Consider the following 19,873-nt stretch of genomic DNA (forward strand, 5'->3'; position numbering starts at 1 on the left):
GCGCTTTCTCTGCAAAATCATGCAAGCATTTGGCTTTGATAATCAATGGATCAACTGGGTATTTGAATGCATATCAACTCCTAAATTTTCAATTTTGATAAATGAAAAGTCAGCGGGCTTCATTTCCTCTTCAAGGGGTATCAGACAAGGAGATCATTTATCTCCTTTCCTCTACATAATAATGGGGGAGGCCTTAGGAAGGGCAATCAAAGCTAGTTATACTAATAATCTTTTAGAGGGAATCAAAGTAACAAAAGATCTTGTAGTCACACACCAACAGTTTGCAGATGATAACCTTCTCTTGGGGGTATCAAAAGTTAAGGAAGCTTCCCATCTTAATCAGATACTAGAAATTTATGGAAGGGTTTCAGGCCAATTTAGAAACAAGGATAAAACTAAAGTTTATTTTTTCACTACTCCAATCTTATTACAAACCAATATTCTCATAATTCTAAACTACAGAGAAGGATCTCTCCCTTGTATTCACTTGGGCATTCCAATAGATCGAGGTCGAAAGAATTCTAAATTTTGGGATCCTCTAAAATTAAAAGTGGAACAAAATGCAAATTCTTGGAAAGGCAAGTGGCTCTCTTGGGCAGGAAGGCTAGTGATTATCCAAGCAGTGATTTCGGCCCTTCCTATTTATCTCTTATCCATATTATCCTTAACATCTAGTGCTAATTCTTTCATATTATCCTTAACATCTAGTGCTAATTCTTTTGGCAAAATACTGAGGAGAAGCATAAAATTGCCTTAATAGCTTGGGACATAATTATCAAGCCCAGAACAATGGGTGGCCTAGGCATCAAAGACCTTAAATTGCAAAACATAGCCCTAGGAGCTAAATTAGTCTGGAAGTTCATAAAAAACCCCAATGCAACATGGGTTAGAATGCTGGCAACAAAGTATCTACCAGACCAAGACCATCTCAACATCCTCTGAACAGACAATTTTCCCAAGGGGTCTAGAACCTGGAATTTCATCATTTCCTGCAGAAATCTGGTTTCAAAATCGATCTCTTGGGATATTCATGATGGTTCATCTAGCCTATTTTGAGAGGACTCTTGGGGTGGCTATCCACCTTTAGAAAACTCAACTAACATTCCTGCTACAGAACACTGGTTTAAACATCATTGGGATTTCTGAGTTAGAGACTACTTGGAAATGGATGACATGTCGAATTCCCAAAGTTGGAGATGGAAATCAATGGAGGGCCTGCCAATTCCAAGGGAAGATCTAGATCAACTCCTAGAATAACTAGAAGCAAGAAATATTAGCCCCAGAAGAGGGGTAGACTCTTTGATCTGGGTGTCATCCAAAATAGGGCAGTATAATTCAAAAGATGGATACAGAATTCTAGCCAGTCTTGCAGATCAGGACAAGCAAGACATCCCTCTGAAGCTTTTTTGGAGCCCAAAATCATCCCAAAAGCAAGCATCTTTGCATGGCTAGCCTTTCAAAAAAACATTTTAACTGCAAATAAGTTTACAAGAATGGGTTACGAAGGACCATCAAGATGCATTTTGTGTAAAGCCTACTCAGAGTCAGTGGATCACCTCCTATTGAATTGCCCCTTTGCTTCTAAATGTTGGAGATGGCTATGTGCTAAGATGGGTTTGTTTATTGCCCTGCCGAATGACATTAAGTCTTTATTCCAAAGTTGGCCCCTTCCTCTTAAGGAGAGCTCCCTGAGTCAAATTATGGAAGTGTCCTCGTCATGCTTAGTCTGGGAAATCTGGAAAGAAAGGAATCATAGGCCTATTTGAAGGCAAAGCTAGGAGGCAAGAATCAATTCTAAACTCAATTGAATCAACAATAGTGGAATCAGTCAACTGCAAAATAGCTTTTTCTTTGGATCAGTCCAAAGTCTTCTCTTCATGGGATGAAAGTATCAGGCTAAAGTGGCAAGGGATCACAATTCCTCCATCCTCTGGTCAAAAAATCAATGCTAGAAAAGATGCAACCAGGTCCCCCCAAAGCCTGATTGGGTAAAATTAAACTTTGATGGGGCCTCCAGAGGTAACCTAGGCCCCTCTGGAATAGGTTACGTAATCAGAGATCAATCAGGAGCAATCATAGGGAAAATGGCAAAGCCAATCCCACCAAACACTAATAATATAGCAGAATTCACAGCTCTGCAACTTGGTTTGATGGACTTATCAACCATGGCTTAAGAAATGTCTCAGTGGAAGGAGACTTGGAGATAGCAATAAATGCAATTAGAAAGAAAAAAACTCCAAATTGGAGATTTCAAGCAATTTTAGAGAAAATATTAAAAAATTTGACCAGAATTGAGCATTATGAAGCTAAACATATCTACAGGGAAGCTAATGCAGTGGCAAATGCCTTATCAAAAATAGCAGCTCAAGGAACATTCATTCACTGGTGGGAGCAAGGTGATCGACTTAGTGGTAAAGCAAATCAGACCATTCAGTAGGTTTCGCCCATTTAGAGTCTTGGAAAAATGCTTTTCATCATCTTGATTGAGGCGAGCAAATTTTAGTTTTTGTATTAATTTTTACCTGCACTCCTTTGGCGGGTTTGGGTTAACAGCTATATTTATTTTGAACTCAAATCTCCACTTAGCCTTGGGTTTTGTGGTGGGTCCAGTTCAGCTTCTACCAACCTTTTGCTTAACCTAACTAAGCTCTCTCCTATCTACGCTTCTACCGTCATTTTGTACCCTAGGTATGTGTTGTCCGCAAGTTTCTCTTTTTATCTGCGCCTGGGAAACTTGGCTTGCCCAAGACAATTATTCTCTGCCACCTTCGTTGGAGTTTTTAATGCAAACTCGTTCCTCATTATTAGGTTTTGAGATGTGCGCCCGATTATCTTGTTGAAGCGTTTTCTGCACGCTGCTTTCATTTCTATCTTGCAGTAATCTTCTCTTAATTCATACTGGTTTTCTTTTCTCCTGTCAGTTTTTCTTTGATCAACCGTGTCAACTGACACCGTTTGGATTCATTATGAGTGTCTACCCAAGGCCCTCCTCATGCTTTGGTGCAGACACTCTCATTTCCCTCTCAGCCTCCACACACCAAGTCTCTTTCAGAAAGATCACGGATTTGAGACTGAAGTGTCTCCTCATTCAGGCTGACCCTCCAGTTCTCCTAGCAGTAAAGATGATTCTGGGTAGCGCTCATCTGAATAGGGAAGAGTACCCACGAGACAACACCATCATCTTATCTAGATTTGTGGCTTCTCTGTTGGACCAAAAACTACCTAAGCATGTATGGAGCCTCACTAAGGAGCTCTTTCCTAAAGAAATTCTTCAAGAATTCCAAGAAATTATGAATAAGGCCTTCCACGACTCTGGGGCACCTCGGCCAAGCGACCGGATTCTCTTCAATGCTCATGGAGAGCTCATCAAATATTATCCTTTCTTGTTGGATTTGAAGGGGAAAGATTTGGACAAACACAGAGTCTTCGCTGGAGTTGGTTTGAGCTACCTCAAATGGCGATTCCTAAGAGAAAACCCGGAGCCTCGGGGAAAAGAGGAAGATCTCTTCCAATTTACAATACTCAATGGAATCTTGCCCGTTGCAGATGTAGAACCCCAAGCCGACCAAAATTGCAGGGGTGGTTCAAGGAGAGGTCGTCGGGTCTCTGGTCGTGGCTATGGTCATCCAGCAGGCAGAGATCAAGGAAGAGTGAGAATTGATCTGCCCCAACTTGATCCTCCTAGTGCAAGCTAGGCTTTCTTTTCAATGTTGTGAAATTTTTTTTCCTCAAAACTTAATTCAAAATCATATATAGCTTAGTTTGGTTTCTTATTATGTTTAAACTCTTTGTTGTCTAGGCAGTTGGGAATCTGCCATATAAACTTTTTAGTTCTATTATCTCAAGACTGCATAATTTCCGTTTGGTTTTTTAAAAAAGAAAATAAATCATAATGATAATGGTTTCCTGCCTATTTTGGAAACCATTTTTTTGCTGGATTGCCGAGAATGGTTTTTATGTTCTCTTAGCTTGAAGATACTGTAATTAATTCAAATTAATATAAATCTCGGCTCTGCCTTTACCGATCAAAAAAAAAATATTGCCTAGAGCTAAGACCTAGATAGCCAACTAAAATTTTGAATGTTCTTATAAAGTATACAAATTTAGTAATATTGTTTTATTTAAATTAAATTTTTTGAATATACCTACATTGTAATATTTTTTAAATTTATTATAAAGTATTCAAATTTAATAATATTATTTTATTTTTAATAAGTAAAATATTATATTAATTTTAAATTATGTGTTACTCAATTTTTAATTTTCATGCTTCTAGGCTGCATAAATATTATATATCTTTACGAGTTTTACATATTTTTGCACTTACGAACCCAAACTCCAAAAAAAAAATTAGCACAACTGCAGAATACAATCCCCGAACCCAAACCGGCAACCTTGCTTTACACAATAATGATTTTCCTGTTTTCTGCTGGCCTTGATGCTCTTGATTAGATGTTATTCTGAGAGTAAATGGTTCTGTCCTTGTCCAGTTGTTTATTGTTAATTACATGGTGATCTAAATTCAGGTCATATCCAAATCAGATACAGGAAATCACCCAACATTATGAGTTTTGGCTGCCATGGCTTTTTGTGAAACTCTCATATTCAGAAACGTAAATGTTTGCCATACCAACAAAACTACCCAACCAGCGAATATCAATTTAAGCTGATTTAAGTTTTGCAAATCTTTGGGACGGGCAATGTTCTGATCTGCTGCCATACTACTGATTGGTATTTATAAAATTATGCATGGTGCCCTAGTGATTGAAAATCTTTAATAACTGCTACAGCTGCCCCCTGCTTCATTTCACCCCCATGAAACTTAGGTACCCCTGTAACCTTTTCACAAGTGATTATTATAATAACCTCTTTTAAACTTGAATAATATCCCAGCTCAGTAAAGCTTTATCTATAATAATTTTGGTCTAGAACTTAATGGTAGCAATTTTTTATCATGCATTTATCTTATGAATGATTTGGATGAAATAATAAAATTATATGATACCAAAAATATTTTTTGTAGCACCAGAGTTATAAAGGAGGATATTAGTAATCCTTCTCAATGGGGTTATGATTAATAAAGGAGTATATTAGTAATCTTTCTCAATGGGGTTAGAATTAATAAAGGTGGATATTAGTAATCCTGCTCAATAGGGTTATGATGGTCCCTTGATTTGTTTCAGGGGCTCCTTTGATAAAAACTAGTAATGTTAGTTGCAATTGCATGAACTATGATGGCATCGCAACTGCACTTAATTTTCCTGCTAATGTAACCACCAAAAACTTAATTAAAACAAACCTAACATGTAAGGGCTAAAATGGGCACCCTTTTTCTCAATATTTTTACCACTACTCAGAAGGCATCTTTACTTTTTCTTTTGGCATGCAGCACATGTAATTCTGGTGATTCTAGATGTTGATATGTAAAAAGGTTGTCCATGAAAATCCAATACAGAAAAGGTTAGAAAACCCATATCATTTTGCACTGTAGAGTGTAATAGTACTTATAGAAATAATAGTTCAGTAAATGAGACCATGTACAATCAATTCTGTTGATTACTGTCACTACTTGAAAAATCTATATCATTTTGCACTGTAGAGTGTAATAGTATCTCTACAAAGAAAATACTAGTAATCATCTTACAGCTCTCACTCTGATGATGGATCATAGAGTGTGATCCAAAACATTGATGCAAACAAAATCACATAGTAAAATCCAAAAGCAAAGCAATAAATATTAGTAAGTTCAGTAAATGAGACTATGTACAATCAAATCTGTTGATTACTGTCACTACTTGGTACTTTTCTTCAACAATTGAGTGAAAACTAGATTGAGCACACGTGATTACTGAGTGCTTCTATCACATGTGATTACTTAAAGGCAAGGATACTTGCCCTCTCGGTATCGGGAAGTTGAGTGTTGACTTGGTTTTGATTGTATAAGCCACAAGTCCGAGTGGTTTTGAAAATATGTTAACCCGGCCAATTGGGGAGCAGGTTCAGGTGTTTTCTATCTTTTGTCTATATGAGGAGGGATTCCTTAATTTTACTTTATGAACGTAACTTCTGTTCCTTGTAAGTTTTATATACTTTTTTCAATTAAAAATATTATGATTACAAATAAAACCACATTTTTTGTTTCACCTTAAATTTTGCCTGGAAGTTTCATTTGCCCATACTTCCAAACTTATAAGCAGTATATTAAGTTTATTCTACATGGTTTTAATTCATCTTCTATTTGAATATATCAAAACAAATGACCACCTTGTACTTGTCTCATCTCATGCTTCTTCACAAACATGCTGCCATTTCCAAAAGCATGGTTTCTTGGCTTTATAAAAAACATGCCTAATTCCTCATAAATACAGAGTAATTAAGTTACCATACTCATTAGAATACAAAAAGATTCATGATCTTTCCATGTAAAGCTAACAATGTATGTATGTATTTCTTATAGCCTCGGGGATCTTCTCGATGATTTTCACATATATATTCTCTAGTTAACATTTTGTCTTGATCTCTGTCTAGAAATTCAGTACATATGAATTCATCTTATCAAACTTATACTTAAAAGGATTACGTATATGCCAAATCAAGCTCAATGGGGCTATCCAAAGTGCCCAGACAAACCCCAGAAACAATAGTTTGATTTTATTTTCTTAAATATGAAACTCAGCTTCACCTCATATGCAATGAATGGGAAGCCGTATATAGTTTAAGCATATACATACAAAATGATTTTATCAAAAAGCTTTCTAGCTGCACAACTGAAGACTAGCAAAACCTGTGACCACTGTTACCATCATCCATCAGAATCTACCATTATTGCAACAATCTTCTTGGACAGCAGTAGAGAAAAGACATGGTTCATTATACTGCATATATCAAGTCATGGCCAATGTCTTGTTGAAGACTTCACACGAGTTTCTCAATTGGCTACATTACGACTACCATCTGCTTCATAAAGTTTTGTAATAAATCCACAAGTAAAACTATTCACCTTTTCATTGTGGTATGAAAATCCTCATATAAGTATTGGTCCTAATCAAACATAAGGGTTTTATGGATTCAACTTCAGCTAAAAAATACATATACGTGTTATTGAATTTGTAATCGTAGATTCCAAAAAAATTGATAGCCTTGGAAATCCTGTGATCTCAGGGCTCTGAATCATATTGCCGAGGAATAGCACAATTGGCCATCAGTATTAATATCAATAATTAACTACACATCCATAGCTGCATACCAGTTATCCTTTATGCAAAGTGCAAAACACATCACACCTGGGCGGCTGCCGCAACACTTTATAAACAACTGTATTATATAAGCAATACCAGTAAGCCATAATGGCCTACCTGTGGCTAAAGTTCATTTCATGATAGGTATTTATACTTGAAACCCAAACATGCCCTTAGGGATAAGTTAATTACAGAAAGAAGTGTACATATAAGTCACTAAAGGTACATAACATATGCACGATCTTATTGTACTTTGCAAAAATAATCATTTATCAAGATGACTGAAGGCCTGTCAATGAGGATGGCGAGCTAATGATAACACAGCAAGAGCTTAACACAAGTAATACTAGATGAAAAATTGCACCAGAGAATTTACATTGCATTGCATGATTTACATAGGTCCTAGAAAGAAAAATCATTCCACTGTGACAAGCTGCATCATGCTGCACCATATAAAACTTTCCATTGAAATTGGCATCCCACCACACTGCAGAACATTCTTCAAAAATGAGCTAGCATGCCAAACAGTTGTAGACAATTTTCGCACCAACAAATTCTATGGAGAAAAATATATACCGACGGTCCTGGTTCCATGATAACTAGTGTGCGCAAAAAACCTAGCAACCATCCTTTTCATGACAACTACATGGATTATTAAACATTATAATTACATTTCTATTGGAATTGTGCTACAAAGAGAATGATCATCAAACAGAGATGCTCCTGACGATGACTTGGTGTGAACATAATCTTTTGCAGCAAATGGCACTAATTTTTGCCACACTCCAACCAGATTATTCATCTTGGTAGCTGTTGCAATTTGTGAACTATGGATATTATTTATAACATTTATAACCTCTTCCAACAGCATTCCCTCCTTGCAAATAATAGAGGTCAAAGGCCTAGCATCACGTCCAATTGTCCTCTGCCCATACTGCCTCTCAAAATCTGCAGATTGTTTCACAGCTCTTTCAAGTATCGTGTCTGGCATTCCTGCAGTCATTGACAAAGCTTAATTACCCCCAGTTTCACATTATCACAACACGTTTGTGTATTTTCAACACCAAGATGCAGATTTAAATGCCATATAACAATTGTACCTTTCTGTGTGCCAGTGTTAACATAAAATCATAAAAAATATTTGGCTCAAGTCAAAGGTTCCATAAGTAACCCCCCTTTCATATGCTATCAAGATGTTTGCCTCAAAGATATAAAGGTGCACAAAGTTATAAAACCGTTTTGAAATGTTAGCTAAAAATTAGCATGGCGATGCCCATAAGACTGGTAAAGGCCATAAGACCATTAGACCAAATGGACATGTTTGATTTGCCAAAAGATGCACTTATATCCATAATCTGCAATTACATGATTCATGCAATTCACTGTATTAAAGAAGAAGAAACAAATGACAAAACTAATTTAATCCTAATTATGATCATTCTTAAGTTCCATGACCTGAAATCAGTCACGGAAATCTTGTTTTGATCAATTAAAAAAATTGGATCATATTATTTTATGTATCAGGCATGATATACAGAGCCATACATCCCAAAATTTGGATTATACTATTTTATGTATCAGTCATAATTTCAATCATACAGAACCACATATCCCAAAATATGGATTATACTATTTAATGTATCAGCCAATATTTCAATCATACAGAGCCATACATCCCAAGAAGCTGAGCAGTCAACATTTAAATAATGATTGGATGAGTATTGGCATCCACAGTCAACCAACTTCCTAACAGTTTTACAGAATCTTGGATGGTCTCATAATGAAGATGATATTTATGACTTTAAGAAACTGACATTTGGAATCTAGTAAGACCAAACATTTAGTGCCTTTTTTAACACTCGTGGCAAATTGCAATCAAAATACTGAAAGGTAAAAAACATCAAACCCAAATAAACATGGGCAATTAATACAAAGCAAAAACAGGAAATGATTCAAATATTTTCAAGGTTAATGACCAGGATAAATTTTGGGATACCTGCAAGTCGGGCTACATTCACCCCATAACTCTTTGGACATGCACCCGGAGTGATTTTGTACAAAAATGTCACCTCTTCTGCACCCCCAACTCGCGTTCCAACTTTACAACCCATGTGGTACAGACCAACCTATAATGGAAAAATAAATGTTGATACAATATGTAGTATAGTAACTATTACAGAATAGTTCAGGTTATATAAGCAGATATAGGAGACAAAAGAATAAAATATTACAGTTGGATCATTTTGATAATCCGTGGCTAGGTGATGATAGTGAGTAGAAAACATGCCACGGCATCCAATCCTATGTGACAAATGCTCCAGCACTGCATGTCTGTAAGCATATTGCAACTTCTCAATAGAGAACATGTTACAAGAAAATAATTACAAATGAAAAGAACCTTATTGAAAACAAACACATGAGCCACTGCGAAAATCGATTGAATCATGATTAATATTACTCTTACACTGCCAAAATTGTAGGATTTAACAGTGTATACTCACGCAATAGCCTGACCATCAGAAGTTGCAGTTCCGCGTCCAAGTTCATCCAATGCCACAAATGAATCTCTCGTTGCAGATGACTGCCAGTTTAAGCAAAGCTCACGAGTTATAGAAGAAATTATTTTTACAGAGAAAATTGGAATCAAAAAGCACAAACAGGAAGGGAAAAATAATCAGTTTGTCGAGCTGTGGTCTAGTGGTATAATGGGGGCACTTGTAATAAATATAACCCAGATTCAAAACCCGGTAGTCATGCCCTTACTGATGTCTTATTTGAAGTTAAATTTTGATGACTACTTGGCCCATGGGCTTGATAAGGCATTAGCTTGTTGGTTGTTTTGGAATAGGCTATGGTTAAAACTTAATTGCAATCAGATGGAAGGCCACTCTAGGATGATAAGCAGATCCATAACCTTTTAAAACTTAATTGCAATCAGATGGAAAGCCACTCTAGGATGATAAGCAGATCCATAACCTTAAACAAAAGTAAGGCATGCTATACAACACACATAAAAAGATTTGGCAACTTACCAGCATACTCGCAGTCTCTGAGAGTTCAACAAGGAAAGTACTTTGAGCAGCCATGATGTGATCCCTTGCTCCCATACGAACAAATACACGATCAACTGGCGAAAGTTGAAATTCTTCAGCAGGGACATCTGCCCCAAGCTATAGACCAGAAGGAAACGAATTCTCAGCCAAAGTAATATAAGTATATCAATAAACTAGCTTTAACAATTTGCAAGAATATCATCCAACCTGGGCCAAAATAATTGCCAAGCACACTTGCCGAAGAAGAGTTGATTTTCCACCCATATTTGGTCCTGTTAGAAGCATAAAACTAGAATTTTTAAGGCCACCAATATTGACATCATTTGGGACAAAGGATCCACTGGCAGCTAAACCGGCTAAAATTGGATGTCGCAATCCTTTAGCATAGATAAAAGGGGCTTCAACTTCATCAGATGAGAACTTGTTAGCATATCTGACAGTTGGTCTACATGTAGGTCCATCAAAATAATCACTTGCAAATGCTAAACTTATCAATACATCCATCTCTGCAAAAGGCCAAAACAAAAAGAATAGTTATATAATGAAACACAATCATTATAAATATTAAATTCTATAAGTTATTCTCTAAATACAGCTTCCCCATACAATAATTATCATGAGGTCAATTTAATGAGTGCTTTGCATTGTTTCACCAGAATGCTTCTATCAATACAAACTTTTAGCAAACATTTTAAATCATGGGTTTCATAATATTAAATTTATGTGTAATGTCCCCTACTATGCTTAAGCTGCTTTACCCATGACTAATCTATTTCAATAAACTTATGACTTAAACTAAACTGAATAGGAGACAAATCTATCTTAACCTGAATCAGTTCTGCAATATTTCATAATTCAATTAGTAAAATGTTCATTCAAATTACTGTTTCTGTATATATATATATTTATATTTATTTTCAGATAGTATTATAATATTTATTTTACTGCAGAGCAGTTCTTATAATATTTATAATCATTATATTACTTTCTATAATATTTTTATTATTAAGTTCTGTATAATAACATTATCATGCTTCTTAAATTAAGCATGCATATTAAACACCTTCCCATGCTTACCATCAAGAACAAGGATGTTAATACCTGTAGCTTAATAAAGGTTCTGGTCTGATCTGATCGATGGTTGCAGATTATATATATATATATATATATATATATATATATATCTATATATTCCTTATAGATTATATTATATTAGATTATGTATTCTACATTCCTTATGCAATCAATTATGTGCCTACAGCAAATGCTCTTGAGAGAGATCCAAATGGGATGATGGGATTCAGATATATCCTCCTATACTAACAGTACTCAACTGTATTAGCACCATCCGACATATTACTAGCAGCATCATACAATATATTATTAGCAGTATCATACCAGTATGTTATTATGACATTATTTTCAGTATTATTATTATAAATAATTAGCAGTATTATTATTTTATTGACAGTATTACACCCATAAGTAATTTCCAGGCGATGTAACTGCCATCTCCCTCTTTGTCTTTCCTTAATTTATTCCTATCTTCCCTGATGTAGTTTTCCCTTCCCTGCTTGTTATTCCCTCCACCTTGAATGGTTGAATTGCCTTTTTTATATCTTGATTGTGAATACGACAGGTGGCGTTTACAAAAGATACAACTATTCATTTATTCTTCTTCTCATATGCTAATCGCACCTTTCGAAAATGATCGCTGTTTACTTATCATGCCTCTTTAATTTAATCGCACTGTTCTCTAATTAGTGTTTGCTTATGACTAATTAATCTTCTTTATTAATTGGATACTCCATTCAGTGCCACTGAGTTACAATAGTCTTTATTGTGTAATGTCCCTTCAAATTCGTCATTCTTCATAACAACTTATTAATCATTCACTTCATCAATACAAATCGCAGCCTTGGCATTATGGGTAATGGCAAGATGCTATCTTTTAATTGTAACTTCTTATATTAATCGCTGCTTAGACTTATCACTGTCCATTGTTGAGGGGTTATTAATCATTCAGTTCATCAATACAAATCGCAGCCTTGGCATTATGGGTAATGGCAAGATGCTATCTTTTAATTGTAACTTCTTATATTAATTGCTGCTTAGACTTATCACTGTCCATTGTTGAGGGGACAATCTCTGACACCAGCAGTCTACTTAGCATATGATTTAATAATTAATCCTATTTATTGATCAGGATTCAGTATTACATATTGTTTTTATTTGTTCTCTGAATTTATTCATTATTATATTTGTTAGAAATGATAATGAATGTTTACTTAATAATTCATTATTGATCAATTCCAGTTACATACTGTTATTTATTAATATGTAATATTTATTTATAATATTTTCAAATATAATATTGATTCATTTTAATTAAATAATTCAAGAATATTAATTGATAAATATTAAATTTTTTAATAATATTTAATTATTCCAAGTAATCATTTGTTGATAGTTATTATATTAATTAATAATAATTACTTCATTTAGGTTATATATAATGATCAAGGAGGGGACATGACATTATGAGTCCAATCCGATGAGCATATCTCAGTTCTCAAAAGAGGTAAAAAGAAATTCATCAGTTTTCAATCCTTTTCAATGACATGGGAATTAACAGCAGCCTTTAGCATAAAGCAAAGGATTTTTTTATTTCATGCCCATTTATGTGTCACACTTAAAATAATTCAGACATTAGACGTATAAGGCTGAAATAGTTTTTGGGCACAAGCACAAACCTTATCAAGAGCTGAGAGTACATAATATACACCAAATTCCAAATTCAACCCAACATTTCCCTTATGGGAAACGCTGTCAAGCCTTTGCAGATACCATTTCGCATTCAATGCATAGGCAGCCACATGAATGGGGTGCTGAGCTTCTCCTAACTAGTGATAGGCCTAATGTGTTCATTATTGAACTACAAGGTGGAGTCTTTCACTTGTACAACAGTCTTCATTTGGCCAAGCATGTAGTCAATGCACACATACACCTCTCCAAAGTTGCTGCATTAATGTCCGCATGTCTAGTTACTATGAAAACTAGAGATATGACTGAGAGAATGTATTTGGCAACGATCTAAAGACTATCAACCTTCACCACTTCCTTTAGCTTATTCCACTGCTCTAACTTGGACTTGGGCCACCAATCCCACTCATGCCATGACCATTAGCTCCAATGCCTCTTACAACTCAAGCATCCTCTCTAGGAAGAATGAATTACAATCCATATTTGGTCTCCACTGTTGCCCTTTGTGTTTGTCCTTGATGACAAAAAGGACTTCTTTGTTCAGGCAGTGACATTGGTATTGTGATAATTTATCATGGTGATTTGATTCAATTTCATTTTTTACTGATGAACTGGGTTATGTGCAGAGGTGACTTGATCATCTGATCACTGGCACAGGTCTACATCTTCACAGGTTTATGTGACCCAGGTATATGACATGTTATTACAGTTGATATTGTGTACCCTGCAAAGTGGTTTCTCCTTAGACATTGCATACATTATTTCGGGAGACACAATGATGTTTTGGCAGTGTTACATACTTTGGTATTGACTCATTTATGGCAGTACATAATTTGATTGGTATACTTGAATAGTGATTCTGCTCACATAAACATGGCTATATGATATTGGCTTTGATCACATTTGTTTAGGTGATATAGCACCTAGATAGATCATTGCATGACACACATTGGTTTGAATATTGCACACTTAGTGCATGGTCACTTACATATTATATAGCATTTCTTTGCTATTGGCATATCCTAATGCCTTGATTGTGCTCATTGTGTTAAAAACATTCAAATGTGTTTATTGGCATTTATAACCTTGGTTGTCATTTAAATAAGCACTTAATATGCCATCAGTATGTAAATTTTATCAAGCACAGCTTAGTGCTTGTCGGCATGGATATATTGGTTATTTTATAGCACATTTATAATGTGCTGTCGGTCTTTCAAATACCGACTCATGGTTAATGATTATGTTTTTTTATAAGTGCTTTAAAACACTTGAGCTTGACAGCAATTATACTATACACTTCACTGTGTCGACTTGACACATACTTGGCATCTTTACCACCGTAATGATATGGTTCGAGCTTTTATGTTGACTGGGCAGATAATGATGACTTGGCACATGATTTTTATGATGACTCGACAGTCATATGTTTGCATTGTCATGGACTTCAAATTACACTTCATTGTTATTTGGACTCGATGTAATATGAACAAAGGGCAAAGGATATTTCATTTGTTTCATTTTGAAACCCTAGCTCAATCCGCCACCATGACATAGCTTGTGACAGTTACAAGGCGTTTTTGTGACGGAATTTCATTGTGGGTTTCCAGTATGTTACTCTACAAGCTCCAAGGATTCGATTGGTCGTTTATTTGGGCGATTTTAGTGGGATTTGCTACAGATATTCAGGGATTTCGTAGGTTCCTTTCAGGTATCATCATTTTGGTTTTTTCATTGTTTGAAAGGTAAAATACATTGACAGAAAAGTAAATTTATTTTGAGGTTTCAGAGATTATTTGGGGTTTCATTTTCGAAATGAATTTTTTTTGTTTCCACTTGAAATAACTGTTGAAGATTCAGTTTCTAAAACAAAAAGAAGAGAACAAGGGTTCATTTTTTGTAAAGTTGCAGAATGATATTATTATTTGAAAATACATGTTTCTATTTTCTGCAACTATATTCAGTTATTGTTAGAAACCCTACTAGGGTTAAGATACCCTAACTTGAGGGTATACTTTGGAGACACAGAGACATTTCATTTGATATAAAAAGACACATCATTGAGAATGTTGGAGGTTGGATATTTTCAAAGAATTCTTCAGAGCATTATTTTGTTGATACTTGAGATTCATTGGTTACTCTGGTTTTCATAACAGAGTTTTTATGAGATTTTGTTTGTGGTTCTCTGATATTGTTACAAAGATTTATGAGAGATATTCATGTACTGTATTAATAGTACCTTGTAATTGGAATCATTGAACATCATTATGCAAAACTTATACAGTCACTGATAATTTTGTAATTGCACATACATAGTGCAGTTATAAGGTTATGAGTGTTTGTAATCAGAGACATATACTTTGCATGAGGAATACGGGTTGGTGATCCTTGAAGTTGGTGCTTCAAAATTATTATCTACAGAGTTGGTGCTCTTTGAGATAATAGAAAGAAACTTTTACCGAGTGGTTTTTCTACCCCAAGAGGATTTTCCACTCATGAAATTCATGGTGTTATGTGTCTATTTTGTCTCTTAATGTGTTCCATTAGTTGATGCTCTGATATTTCAGTTCATTTGTTATTTCATGTTATACACTGCTGTCCTTGAGTTCTTATTTTGTTTACAAGTTGTTATCTTTGCAATACACAATTTAAACTTGTTGAAAAGACAAAGTCATTCCTATTTGAAAGCATCAAAAAGACTATTCTTCTTGATAATTGAATGATCATATTTGCATGCTTTAATAACAGTTTGGTTGTTAAGTGGTTAAGTCACATTGGTTCAAATTCTTGGCTTGCAAATTCACTGTCACTCTTCAGTCTCAAATTATTAAACAAGGTTGTCAAAGATTAAAAAATGTTTTAAAGTGTTTGTTGAGTCAAAATTCATTCACTCTGATTCCCCACCCCCCCCCTCTCTCAGAGTGATTTCACTTCCAACATCTACAAGTTCTAAAAATTCCTCCTTGGAGAAGGTTTGGGATAGTGCCTATAAAAAGTGGTATTTGCAAACAAACATCTGCACATCTCTCTGGCATCATGAAAACATGGTAGTAAAGGAAAATGACTGCTAATTAAAAGGCATGATCATATTCTATATCAATTCTATTGAACTAGGAAAATGACTGCTAATTAAAAGGCATGATCATATTCTATATCAATTCAATTGATATAGAATATGATCATGCCTTTTAATTAGCAGTCATTTTCCTAGTTCAATAGTGACCACTAGCTGCAATAGTGACCACTTTTTTGTAGTCATATTGGTGCGGTACTACTATTATAGTTGTGAATTTAAACAAAGATAATGTAGAGCAGCAAATAAAATTTGTGTTGCTTTGCTTTAGTGCCATTACCATTTACAAATCTTTCATCTTCACCTCAACTCTTCACTAAAATAAACACAATGAACCACAATGTTATACCTGTTATAACATACAGAGATTACTTCTAAATCCCCATTAGTAAAGAGGCAGCTTGTAATGTTCCATTTCAATTGTGTGGTTTGCTAAGCTAAACAATCGCAATCTCAACAAAATAGACACTAATGCACAATCACCACTTTCAATAGGTGGTGGTTCCTAACTACCCTTATCCAAAGATACATTTTCACAACCAATGCAAGTAAATGATGGGTGAGGACTCCAGAGGACTCATTCGCTATTGTGTTAGCTTTTCGAATGTGCTGCTCGGCTGCTGTTCTACAACTGGGCAATGCAAGCAAACAGCTTTCTTTTTTAATTTTTAGTGTTTTTTCCCTACAACTGCATGGTGATGGAAGGTTTAAGCTTTAGTTTTGTTTTGTTTTTATTTTTATTTTTAGTTGAACATTGGGCTTTTCTAGCTTTTTGTATAATTAGAGGGATTATAAATTCATGAAGATAAGATGTTTTTTGTTTCTAGAATAAAGGCTTTTGTCTTCTATTTTATTTTCTGTCTTTCTCTATATAGACCAAAAGATTATCTTAATCTATAAAAGAGATCTTGGGTGCATAACTTAGCAGCAAAAAAAACATAGGCTACAAAAGAACAATGCTCGAGTACAATTCTAATTTGAGTGTAAAATAATAACTAAAAGCAGGTTTCAAATGTTTGTATTTTCAACAAAGTGTGTTTGCAGGCTATAATACTCAGGATTGTAGTTTTGATTGGAGTTCAGTTAAGCAATTTAGGTTAATTCTTTGAGCACAGAATTTGCATTCTATGGTCTAAATTTTAAAATGGCATTGGAGCGTTGCAACTGAAATTTTCTTAGCTTCTGAATGGAATGTGCTGCTACTTGTGAAAGGGAGTTGTTAGAACATTTCAGTGCCCTTACTCTAGGGATTGTAGTAATATGGAGCATTGATCTATAACTGTTTAATTTCAGTGTCTTCCAGCAGCTTCAAACATGACTTATCTTGATCTCAAAGAGTGTGATCACCTAGAGGGTGCTTCCAAATTTACACCTTGGAAGCACAAATTGCAAATGCTGTTGGAATAAGTTGATCTTTGGGTTTATGTAGACACTAAGGTTGTACTGCTATCTAATCCTATTAAACAGGCTAAACATAATAAAAAGATGTATGATGCCTTGATCACTCTATATCAGAATGTGAACATCTCTCATAAGATATTTTCACATCCCCATAAGATGTTGCTACAGAATAAACTCAATGCCACATGTATGAGTAACACAAACACAACAACCACCTACTTAATGAAATCACAAAACTTCATTATCAACTCGTTGCAACCAGAGTAAAGGTGGAGAATGAAAGGTTAGTTTCCATAGCCTTAGAATGGATTCTCTTCAACCTAGGATCCATTGGTTCAAGGTGTTTGTGCTCATGAGAAGCTTCAAAATGATTTCATTAAGAAGAAACCAAACTCGAATATGCTTTGGTCAGAATGGAAGTTAGTAAGAACCTAGCCACCATCGAGAAAATGAGGAAAGATGACAATAAAGAACTTGGGAAGGGACAAAAATAAAAGGAGAACTCAGATTCTTATTAGTGGGGGAAGAACAACTTGAGCCATATCAATTGTTTCAAATGCCACAAGAATGGCCACCATGATTCTCAAAGTCCTTAGAAGGAAAAAGATAAAGGTAGGCAACAATAGCAAAAGTGATTTGCAGGGAGTGCAAAAGCCTTAGCGATGGATGAGCTTTCATTTACTTATCCACTAACACCATTTTTGATGTAGGGTCATATGTGGACAATGGAGCATCAAGACACATGACCTTCAACAAAAAAAAATTCAGCAAACTTCAAAAGCAAGAGGCAAATATACCTCTATATCCTATTACAAGAAGTCAAATGTAAGACCCCAATTTTTAAAGTGACAATTAATTAAATTGATTTTTATTAAGTTATCAAAAAGTAAATAAAATATTCAAATGATGACTTAGTATTAATTAATTTAATTAAATAATAATAATATAATATAATATTTTATAAGATCGCTTTATTAAATAAAGTTCTCTAGTCGGCCTAATCTTCTTGATGTTTCCTAGAGGGCTTTATAAGGAGGTCCTAGGGCTGTGGCAAAGGCATGCTTATGATGTCATAAATGGTTTATGATTTTCGGCGACGAAAACCTTCGAGAGTTGGACAAAAACTTGACTCTTCTGGGGAGTGGATTCATGACAGAGTCTACATCTAAGCCAAATTAGTGAAATCTCTGCTAGAGACAAATTTGCAGATAAGTTCTATGGATAAATATATTTCCAAAGTTTAGTTTATAAATAAGGATTGCCAAGAAATAATATCCGAAAAGTGGAAGGCCCTATTTCTAAGAATTATTATTGTTGTTTCCTTAGGCATCTTAATCTATAAATTCGTGAGAAAGTATCCAAGTGCTTAAATGAGCAAAATTATTATTGTTGTTTCCTTAGGCATCTTAATCTATAAATTCGTGAGAAAGTATCCAAGTGCTTAAACAAGCAAAACTATTCTTTTATTGCGGTTTTGATCACTTTGGAGATGTCATTGTTAAAGCCAATTTATATCAATAGTGGGACTTGATTCATTATTTGGAGCAATTTATCTGAAGTTGAAGCACTTGATATTGCCGTGAGAACCTTCAAAAGAAATAAGGAAACCATTTCATTTAAGGCCCGATAATTTTATTAGAGACGTAGTTATTTATAAGCAAGTTGTGATTTGAGAAGAATTTCAAATATTATTGAGTAGAAGAATCATTACACCTCATGTGGCGCTGGTGATTCAATGTAATCTAGACATGATTCTTTCAGTGACTCTTGGGCGGATATATTGTGCAGTGCAAGGTATTGGTGAGGCTTGAACTTTTGGAGAACCATTTTATCTATGGTGCGACCCTTCCATTCTGTCCAAAGTTAGTGCAGAATCTATAAAGCCCTATCAAGGGACTTCCTGGTGTAAATCACAAGTGCAAACAGTGGTAGCAAGTTCAGGACTTTAGGGGTTAGCATTTGATTCCTCTATTCGCTGAAGTGCCATCCTACGCTGAAGCGGAATTGCATTCTCTATATCGACCTCACTATCCCATGAGCTCTGAGGTGGCTAGGAAGAAAGGAAGACATTTATTGCTACTCATAGAATCATACCTACACTCTGATATAAGAAAAACTGACAATAAGAAATCAATAGGGGTTCTTTTCATCGAATTGTTTCTTTCCACATGTTTCAAGGTGATATTCTTGAACTTTATGACATGTCCTATGTCCTTGGATTAAGAAAGAACCTAATTCCAAATTCCAGTATGATGAATCTTATATATGGCTGAGTTTGATGATCAAATAATGCTCAAAAGTCACAACTACGATCATAGTCAAGTACTGGCCAAAGGTATGTGAGGTGA

At 35.0% G+C, this 19,873-nt stretch overlaps 1 protein-coding gene across 4 annotated transcripts in view; it reads right to left on the minus strand.

Moving 5' to 3' along the window:
• Positions 1 to 7,451: 7,451 nt before the first annotated feature.
• LOC131065315 (DNA mismatch repair protein MSH6) overlaps positions 7,452 to 19,873 on the minus strand; it is a 123,742-nt gene continuing 111,320 nt past the window's right edge. For all 4 annotated transcript variants that reach the window (XM_057999783.2, XM_057999784.2, XM_059219522.1 and 1 more), the window contains 6 exons: positions 10,499 to 10,797; positions 10,271 to 10,408; positions 9,740 to 9,819; positions 9,470 to 9,569; positions 9,235 to 9,364; positions 7,452 to 8,231 (listed from right to left, as the gene is read on the minus strand). In XM_057999783.2, the coding sequence (XP_057855766.1) occupies positions 7,906 to 8,231; positions 9,235 to 9,364; positions 9,470 to 9,569; positions 9,740 to 9,819; positions 10,271 to 10,408; positions 10,499 to 10,797 (1,073 nt within the window). In that variant the 3' untranslated portion in view covers positions 7,452 to 7,905. The remainder of the gene's footprint in view (positions 8,232 to 9,234; positions 9,365 to 9,469; positions 9,570 to 9,739; positions 9,820 to 10,270; positions 10,409 to 10,498; positions 10,798 to 19,873) is intronic.

The sequence above is a fragment of the Cryptomeria japonica genome, chromosome 4 (assembly GCF_030272615.1).
Source record: "Cryptomeria japonica chromosome 4, Sugi_1.0, whole genome shotgun sequence".
In the NCBI taxonomy this organism is placed as follows: Eukaryota; Viridiplantae; Streptophyta; class Pinopsida; order Cupressales; family Cupressaceae; genus Cryptomeria; species Cryptomeria japonica.